A 9997-nucleotide genomic window follows, 5' to 3' on the forward strand; every position below is an offset into this window, starting at 1 on the left:
GCCGGAAGAAGGAAGAGAAATGCTCGAGGAAATTCATCGAGGAGAATGTGGGCACCACGCTTCTTCAAGGGCGTTGGTAGCAAAGGCGTTCCGGCATGGATTCTACTGGCCCACAGCCTTAGATAATGCTGAGGATTTGGTAAGGAAATGCAATGGCTGCCAGAGGTATGCTAAGCAAAACCATACCCCAGCATCCGGCTTAAAAACCATACCGCTAACTTGGCCTTTTGCTGTTTGGTGCCTGGACATGGTTGGACCGTTCAAAACCGCAAGGGGAAACATGACCCACATCTTGGTAATGGTGGATAAGTTCACCAAGTGGCTGGAAGTGAAGCCTATCGCAAAATGTGATGGCCACACAACAGTGAAATTCCTAAAAGATGTAATTCTGCGATATGGATACCCACATAGTATCATAACTGACAATGGCACAAATTTTGCCCAGGGAGAATTCAAGCGATTCTGTGAAAGCAAAAACATCCGGTTGGATTTGTGCTCAGTGGCACACCCGCAAGGCAATGGCCAAGTTGAGAGAACGAATGCTTTGGTACTTTCCGGTATCAAACCAAGACTCATTGATGCAATGGAAAAATCGCCGGGATGTTGGATCGATGAGCTACCGTCAGTGCTGTGGAGTCTAAGAACAACTCCGAACCGATCTACCGGATACACGCCATTCTTCATGGTTTATGGAGCAGAAGCGGTCATACCAACCGACATTCTCCATGATTCCCCAAGGGTGCAACTCTATACCGAAGAAGAGGTAAAAGAGGCCCGAGAAAATGATGTGGACTTGCTAGAAGAAGCAAGAGAGCTAGCTTTGGCAAGAACAGCCATTTACCAGCAAAAAACCTCAGACGCTATCATAGCCGGAAGGTCAATCCAAGAGTGTTCCGAGAAGGGGACCTGGTGCTACGCCTGGTGCAGCGCACTGAAGGCCGGCATAAACTTTCCCCTCCGTGGGAAGGACCTTTCATTGTGAGCAAGGCTCTCCACAATGATGCCTATTATCTAATTGATGCACAGGAATGGAAGAAAGGAAAGGCGGACAAGTCAGGAGAGGAGACCAAACGCCCATGGAATGTAGCTTTGTTGCGTCCTTTCTACTCTTGAAGTGGTGCTGTAAGAGTTTCCTTTTTGTACCTTGATTGCTATAAATAAAAGATGTCGGAACCTCGAATGAGTCTCGGGGACTACCCTTATTGAATTGCATGAAACATGTCTATTTTTTCTGTCTACCGGTTGCTTATTGAACGTTTTTTCTTTCCGGTTTAGTAGTGTGCTAAACCCTACCGGAGTCTTCGACTCTGCTGTCGTCCATAACTTGGCTTCATGGCAAGCAAGATAGACCGGTAGGGGATAAGCACATGAACTGTGGAGAGAGGAACCGGGAAAGAACAATCTGGAAAAATTTGACTAACCCCGGTTATTCCGGTTTTTTGCAAAATTTCGAATTATTTCTAAGTTCAAGAAAATGCTTATTTGGTGAAAGAACCTTGTGCTCATACGCCAAAGAACGCCCAGAGAAGGCAGGCAGAGCCAAGGCAAAAGAACCAAGTGTGCATCGAATTGGATGCAGAAACAATTTGGAAATCTTTGCAAGTGCAGGATAAAAGCAGAACCAAATGCAAAAACGCTAAGGCAAACTTAAGATAATTAGCTACCGGTATAACTTACCGGCACAAAATGTTGTACGTCAACCACGAGCAAACTTAAAGTTTTACATCATAAACCCCGGCATACCGGGGTAGAATTTAACAAGTTTTATGGCAAGTACTCAGGGACAGGTGAGATCTAAGATAAGGTCAGGCAACAGGGGTTTCCGGGGGAGTGGCGCCGGCATCAGGAGTTGGCGGTGGCACATCTTCGCCTTCATCCTCCTCCTCCTCGCTCAGATAATCTTTGACATCTTCTGGAGGAGGGATGAAGGTGCGCATGTCAGCGTACTCCGCGATGTGGTACGCGCGGTCCTGCCGCTTAGCGGTGAGAACCGGATCCACATCAGTAGGAGCACCTTCACGCACGCCGATGAAGGCATCCAGGTCCAACTCCGGATACCAGGAGCAGGCAATGCGCAGCGCGGAGTCCGCTCCGGCACGGGCAGCAGAGCACTGCCACTCCCGGATCCTTCTGCAGGCACCCTTTAACCGGTCGCTGATCAAGGAGAAGGTATCCGGCACCGCTTCACCAGGCCAAAGGGTCTTGAAAAGTAGGGAGGCTATGTCAGGGATGTCGGAAAGGTTCCGATCCACTGAGCGCATGTGGGAGATCCGCGCGCTTAGAGCAACCAAGTGATCGTAGGGATCCTAAGGTGCACCCAAGTTGTCGCCGGCCTGCTTTGCCCGGTGCTCCGCAACCTTCTTCAGGGCATGGGCCTGGGAGTCCGGAAAGAGCCCTGCGAGACAAACAAAAGGCTAAGTATATGATACCGGAACAAGTAAGCTTCTAAGCAGAAACCGGAAAAAAGAGAAAAGAAGAAACTTACGGAGGGCAAGCGCGTCAGTCCGCGCGACCAGAAGGTCGTACTCCTTCTGTTCCGCTTTCAGCCGCGCAACCTCGCTCTCGGCTGCTTTCTGGGCCTTCCTGGCCTCCTCCGCGGCAGCTTTGTGCGCTTTGGCGGCTTTGCCCTCGGCTGCTTTTAGCGCCTTGGCGCTCTCCTCCAGCTCTGCCTGCAACACCACATTGGTATTGCCGGCATCCTCCAGCGCCTCGTTTAGCCTGGCCTCCGCGGCAGCTTCGGCGGCCTTCAGCTCCTCAGCGTACCGGACTGCGGCCTGCATAGCCTGGTCCTTGAGCTCTCTGGAGATATCCCTTTGGGCGTCCAAGGCCTCCTGGTGATCCCGGATGAGCTGCTCCTTTTCAGCTAAGAACCGGAAGAGAAGATATTAGCGAAACACAAAGGCATATGAGAAGCAAGTCAACCGGAAAGATAGAAATTGTACCTTGGAGTTTGGCAACTTGGTCCTTGAGGGCCTCAATGGAGGCTTCCGGGATAGCTGTTGTGCCAAAAACTTGTCAGTCACAAAGAAAAGAAAAACCTTCCGGTGAAAAGATGCCGGAGGCACGAGAATTTACCTAGGCACTTGCTGTGCGCCTCAGCAAGGCTCCGGTGCTCCCATAGAAGCTCCTCAAAGAGGGCTTTCCGGGCGTCGGCCGTGCTCTGTTTAAGGAAATGATGTTAGTGAAGAACAAAGGATTTTAACCCGAAACTCGGGGACTGGTAATGCCGGTTTCGTGCATTGCTAGGAAGTTTTGCGCCAAGGGCAAGCCCTAAACCCAAAACTCGGGGACTGGGAGTTTGCGGTAAGAAAGATGCCGGTTTCGGAAGTTCTTTAAAAAGAAAGTTTTGCGCTCAGAGTTGCACTCTAAACCCAAAACTCGGGGACTGGGAGGATAAACAAGATCCGGAAAGAGGAAAACCGGCATCAAGAAAATTTACAACAAAAGTTGATAGAACTTACCACCACGTTGGCGGTGGCGTCGTACCACGCGCTGTCGAACTCCTTCACGGCACGCTTGAGGCGCTTGAAGTGTTCTTCAGTAGAGCGAGGGCCGGCAGGATCTGGCGCTGGGAGGCGGTCCTTCCCCAAGCCGCGGGTAGCTGCGGAGATGTCCGCAGCGTTCCAGCGCTGAGCGTAAGGGAGGAGAGGCACCAAGTCTTGGCCCCCGCGCTTAAGCTCAACGATCCGGCCCAAGAGGCCGGAAGGTTTGTCTTGAACCACCATGGCGGCAGGCCCGGTGTGCAGCACTAAGGGCTGCGAGCCGCTTGAGGCGCTGCCGTCCGTAGCTTTTCCGCGCGACGCCCCCGGCTTCAAATAGTCGGTGATCTTGAGGGACGCTGGCGGCGGCTTGAGCGCGGTTGCGGAAGCTCCTTCGGTCGGTGGAGGCGTTGGCGTAGGCCCGGTTGCCTCAGGAGCAGAGGTTTCCGGTGGCGGCGGCGGTGCAGAAGTCTCCGGCGCGGAAGCTTCCGGCCCGGTCCTGGAAGAGGTCTTCTTCTTTTTCTTCTTCTCAGGGACGGGAGGAACAGAAGGTTCCGCCCGCCCGGCAGGTTCTTTTCCGGCGCCCATGTTGCTGGCGCCGGTGTCTTGGGTCTCTGGAGGGGAGGCAAGGTCCTCCTCCGCGCGGAGATTTGGCGGTGTAGGGGCCGCGCGCCCCGAACTTGTTGTGCCCCCCAAAGGGGAGGCAGAGATGTTGCCGGCACCAGATGGCGCCGGACTGGAGTGAGGAGGAGGAGTCGAAGTCCTGGCCGAGCCGGCAGGACCCTCAGGCCTGGGGCCGAGCTTGAGTGCGAGACTGAAAGAGATAAAAGGAGAAGGTTGGGAAAAAACCAACCGGAAAAGAACTTAGTGAAAACAAAACAAGCAGAAAAGAAAAGAATCCTTACCCGGTGGCCGTCGGCATCTGCTTGCCCTTGTGGCGCCTCATGGAAACGACCTTACCCGCAACAGGTTCGGTTCGGAAGCGCTTGGCAGCAGGAGGTTGGCTTGAGCCGGCATCAGAGGCCGGGGTCTTGTTCTTCTTGCCCTGGGCCTTGAGTTCCTCGGCCATGAGTTTGTCCACAAACTCTTTGCCGGCCTCGGCCTGCAGCGGCGCCGCATGCTCATGAATCTGTGGGTCAAGGTTGGCTGAGGGAACATCTACAGAAGAACAATAGCAAAAGGTATGAGAGGAATGAAAGAAAAGCTACCTCAAGAATGGTCAACTCATCAGACGAACCGGAAGGTTCCGGCGGAGCTTTGCCAAGGCGCGCGGCAGGAGTCCGGCCCATCTTTAAATCCTTCCAGAAGATGACGGGGTCGGGGTCAAACTTGTCGAGACCGCGCTTCCGGCAACGGCCTCGCCTGTTGGATTCAATCCGGGGGAAACGGTCCTTGGCCTGAGAAAACAAAAAAGGAAAAAGAGGTTAGCCGCTATGAAAGCTTCCGGAGAACCGACCCGAGTTATGTAATTTCTTACTTCTTGGGTCGGAGGGTTAGTAGAGCTAAGAGGCCGGAGGCCCCATTCCCACTCTTCCGGCATGGAGGTCTGGCAGATCTGCCTGGCCTTAAGGACAACGTCCTTCTTGCTGAGAGGAAGCCCGGTGATCTTGGTAGGATCACCAGGGCCATACATCTCGCACATCTTGTGGGAGCGGCGCTGGAGAGGAAGCACCCGGCGCGAGATGAAGGTGCGGACGATATCGTCGGAGCAGAGGCCGGTGTCCTTCATCTGCTGTTTCATAAAACGTATAATCCGGTTTGTCTCATTGTGAGACTCCTTCGGATTGTAGCTCCAATTGGTCTTTGAGGGCGGCGCCGGATCAAAAGGTGGCAGATCGATGAGATCTGCGGCGCCGTTGTTCTTAACGTAAAAGAAGGTCCCTTGCCATGACCGGCATGACTCGAGACCGGAAAACTTAAAAAAGGGGCTCCCTTGACGGGAGCCGATGATGCAAGACCCGCATTGTACGGGGGGTTTGGGTTTAGGAATATCTAAGCCCTGAACGGAATTAATCCGAAGGGCGAAGAATCGAGCAAACGTCTCGCGAGTGGGACGAATGCCGATGTAAGCCTCCATGAAGGTGGCGTAGCAGGAGAGGTAGAAAATGGCGTTGCCAGGAAGGTGGTGAGGTTGGAGTTTATAGAAATCGAGGAAACTCCGGAAGAAAGAAGAGACGGGAAGGCCGAAGCCGCGCTCAAAGTGAGCGAGAAAGACAACACGTTCGCCGGGTTCGAGTACCGGTTCGATCTCTTCGCCGGGAATCCGGCAGGAAACTCCTTCCGGAATCCTCCGGGACCGGTATAACCAGTCAATCTCATATTTACTCACGCTGGAGCCCATCCAGGCTCCGCGGGTGACCTCGGAAAGATCAGTACCGGAAGCTTGGCTAGAGCTTCCGGCATCTTGTTCTTGGGAGCTCTCGGTTTCCGTCCGCGCAAGTTCTGCGCTGACCCCGTCAGATGCGGGACCTTCCGGGTTACCGGAGGAAGAGGAGGAAGCGTATTGTTCGGAAGACATTAGGATTCAAGAGGTTTTTGGTATCTACTCGGAAAAAACAGATTCCCTAAAAACTACCCTCGCGAGAAGATCTACGAAGGACAGAAAAACCAAAGAAAAAGAAAGAATAAATGTGCTTTCAACTCAAGATCTGAACTGCGAGTAAAAGAGGAGAAGAGGGGAAAAAGGACTAACCTGGGGCGGCAGAGTCGCTCAGGGAAGTAACCGCCGGCGTCGGGGCAGGCTCAAGGAAGACAGAGAGGTCCGGCGACGGCGAGATGGGGAGCAACTCGAAGAAGCTCCAATGTCGCGGCCGAAAAGAAGGCGCCGCGAGAGTTATTCCCGCAGAGAAGTCCAGCGGCGTCCGGCGGTGCGCTCGTGAGGGTTTGCTGGGCGGCGGAACTCTAGCGAGCAAGGGAGCGGCGGAGGCGTGCGAGCGAAGAACGGTTGTGCGCAAGGAAGTGGAGAATGCGAAGAAGAAGAAGGAGAAGGGGTGGTTTTGCCCTTATAAGGAAAAAGAGGTGGGCTAAAAACCGCTGAACCGTAGCGGTTCAGTCGTGGGCCGCGACGGTTCGCCTCGCATGTGGCCACGTGGCGCAAAGATACACGCGCGGAAGAAAAGGGGCCACAGGGAGGCACACAGGATCCGGAGTAGTGATTGGGATCCGATGCGGCCCAATTAATGCGCGCGCGGAAGCCGAACGGAAGTGACTGCTGACACTGGCGCGACAGTCACAGTGCGCATGTCTCTGTCAGGCGCGGGGCCCGATATATTCTCGACTTCGCCGAGGAAGTATTTAATGACCAAGATGCCGGACGATAAGCTGCCGGAGAATGCCTTGCAAAGAGAGAAGGCATGAGTCCGGGCTAAGATGCCGGAGCCAAGTTGAGCGCCGGATAGATTAAACCGGTATAAGAGAACGTGGGAACCTGGCATGGTCTGTTGGATAGAATCCGTCAGACTATACCAGCTTCGGGGACTAATGTTGGGGGGATGACCCCCGGTATGCTAAAGATATGCCATACCGGGTGGTCTCACCCTTCAAGATACCGGTTTAATGTTCATGCCGGAATAGGAAGATAGAGTTTGGCTAAGTGAAGCTAAGCCGGTATCCCCAAGGGGGGTATACCGGAACCAGGAAGGAAAGATACCGGCGCACCGGAAGGAAGGGCGTGTCGTCTGACTGGTCAAAGATTCCGTCAGGAGCTAAAGGACAAGGATGAGCTAAGCAAAGTAGCTTTAAACGAAGGCTAGAGGACAAAGAGGAGGATGACGGTCAAAGAAGCCGGAGGACGTCAGCCTCCTTGTTTAAAGAAGACCCCGGCGTCATCTATGATTAAAGTAGCTTTATAAAGTATCTTTGTAAAGTAGTTTGTCTAGTCAAAGATCCCATTAGGGTTTCTTGTTCTGTAAGCCACCCTCTCCCCTATATAAGGAGAGGGGGCAGCCTCTTTCATACGCGCGATCCACAGAAGAGAGAAAAACCTGTAACCTGTCTTGAGATCAATGAGCATGGTGATCTAGAGCGAGTTCGTCCTTGTGTCTTTCTTCTTCTACCTCTGGCCCTGGCCAAGTTCTTGAGGAAAGCATCCGGAAGTTCGTCCATCTAGTCACAAACCCTCCCCCGAATCCTCTAGCGTCCATTCGGCCCCAAGATAAGCCATCCCATGGCATCTGTCCGTTCACCACGACGACATGCATTGTCACCAACCAATATCCTATCTAGATTAGCGTTCATGGTTTTACCTCTAAGTCCACTCGGCGCATGAAACCCTAGACTCACCGTGTAGGGTGTTGGGTCTAGGGGCATGCAGAGCGACACACCCTCATTCACTCAGCACACCTCCCATACAACTAACCATTCACCACCATAGACGAGCGTGCGACCTCCTCGAGTTCGTCCCATGCAGACTGGAGATAGTAGAATCTGGCACAAACATCTTACCAGACATGTTTTCGAGGGGGCAACCTTTATAACTTTGTCTTTGTGGTGTTTCCGCTCGAGTCTATCAAACGTGTGCCTATTGATCACAAATTTACTTCCATGATAATACCACGACACTATGATTGTTTTACCTGTAGAAATAGACATCTTACATTTTGTTAAAGGATAGGAATGTTCAAACCGAAGCCAATGTGAGCTTAATTAATATGGCATATGATATTTCAATCTTGAAAAGGCTCGATATAATTGAGGTGGAACAAGCTGGGCTAGGCTCGATATTAGCTTGGTAAATAAAGTGTGATCTCTAGAAAAATATTACTCGTTTGAAAATTTAGTAAACGTTCAATTAAATCTCGAGTGGACTTGATCACTCTCCTCTATAAAATCTATAATATCTAAATTAGAGCAACCCACTAAGGGTAATTATCTCAACATGCAAGCATGCCACCTCATCAAGATGCCACCTCAACAAATAATTAACTTTTTTGTTTTATTTTTGCATGATAATCACCAGATATTCAGAGAAACTGCTCTCATGTATTTTCCCCTTATCATCCTAATCAAGGATGGCCGCACCTCTCCCGCCAATAATTTCCAGTCTTAATCTTTTTATAATCCCCTCACATGCCACCTTCCCCTTTTGAACCCTTCCCATTCCATCATTCCAATCCATGTTGATGCCTCCAGCCTTCACAACATCCCTCTCGATCGTTGATGCCTGCAAGGCAACAAAAGAAAAACATGCAAGCATGCCACCTCATCAAGATGCCACCTCAACAAATAATTAACTTTTTTGTTTTATTTTTGCATGATAATCACCAGATATTCAAAGAAACTGCTTTCATGTCTTCACGAAAGGATCCGATGACATAGAATACTACGGAAGGTTAGAGAATGTATACGAGCTGACATTCAATAGGACAAACATACAACTCAATCTCGTTGTGTTCAAATGCCACTGGTTTGACCCACAAGTTGGACAGAGAAGCACTCCTTCCATTGGGTTAGTTGAAGTTAGGCCTTCAACCTGCTATAGCGGAGCCGATGTCTTTGTTGTGGCTCACCAAGCCAAGCAAGTTTATTATTTGCCCTACCCATGTCAAAAGGAGTATCTCAAAGGCTGGGAAGTCGTGTTCAAGGTATCACCACATGGTAAGCTACCCATGCCCTCCGACGAGGATTACAACAACATTGACCCTGTAACATACGAGGGAATTTTTTATCAAGAGCAAGAGAACTTTGGGGATTTCGAAATAGAAATTGGTCTTGAGGACCTCGAGAACGAGGCACATCTTCATGGTGAAACAGTGGTGGACCTAAAGGACATACAAATGCTCACCAAGTTACATGAGGGCAATGGGTTCAATGATGAGCCTCCACCGGACATTCCCACCCAACCTCATTACTCACATGATACTGATAGTGATAGTGAAAATGAGAACCCAACGCCTCGTTATGAGAACCCAATGCCTCATTATGATAGTGATGATTCGAGGTGAGGGTCCTTTATGTCTTTATGCTTAGTATCTATTTTTCAATATGCTTCTTATACTTAGTATTTATTTTTCAATATGCTTCTTATACTTAGTATTTATTTTTCAATATGCTTCTTATGCTTAGTATCTATTTTTCAACATGCTTCGTCATATGTTTTTGTTTGCTTAGTGTCTACATTTTATTAAGGCATGAATGCTTACTTGTTCACTCTTTGTCAATGCAGGTGATTGATCAATATGAGCGGAAGCAAGCAATCCATGAACTCCATTCTGAAGAGCATGAGCCAACAGAAGTTCACCGGGACCACTAGAAGTGGAAGACCAACGCGTGCCAGCTCGCGTTACGCGGACGATGACACGGGTGGAGTTGGAGGTGGAGGTGTAGGTGGAGGTGGAGGACGTGGTGGAGGTGGAGGACGAGGTGGAGGACGAGCTGGAGGACGAGGCGGAGGTGGAGGACGAGGACGAGGTGGAGGTGGAGGACGAGGACGAGGTGGAGGTGGACCTTTCCTTGGTGACATACCCTCTGCTTCTGGCGACGTGGCTTCCCAGTCCGCTCACACACGCCCATCGAGGGGG

General features: G+C 51.1%; 1 protein-coding gene across 1 annotated transcript; it reads left to right on the forward strand.

Annotated features, from left to right (window-relative positions):
* Positions 1-9070: 9070 nt before the first annotated feature.
* On the forward strand, positions 9071-9720 carry LOC127292953 (uncharacterized). The gene is made up of 2 exons (XM_051322504.2): positions 9071-9417; positions 9643-9720. The coding sequence occupies exons 1-2, from the start codon at positions 9086-9088 to the stop codon at positions 9644-9646; spliced, it is 336 nt and encodes a 111-aa protein (XP_051178464.1). The 5' UTR covers positions 9071-9085; the 3' UTR covers positions 9647-9720.
* The last annotated feature ends 277 nt before the right edge of the window (positions 9721-9997 follow it).

This window comes from Lolium perenne, chromosome 4, assembly GCF_019359855.2.
Source record: "Lolium perenne isolate Kyuss_39 chromosome 4, Kyuss_2.0, whole genome shotgun sequence".
NCBI lineage: Eukaryota > Viridiplantae > Streptophyta > Magnoliopsida > Poales > Poaceae > Lolium > Lolium perenne.

Coding starts and splice junctions, on each gene's coding strand:
- LOC127292953 (XM_051322504.2), top strand. CDS start 9,086: ATGCCCTCCGACGAGGATTACAACAACATTGACCCTGTAACATACGAG.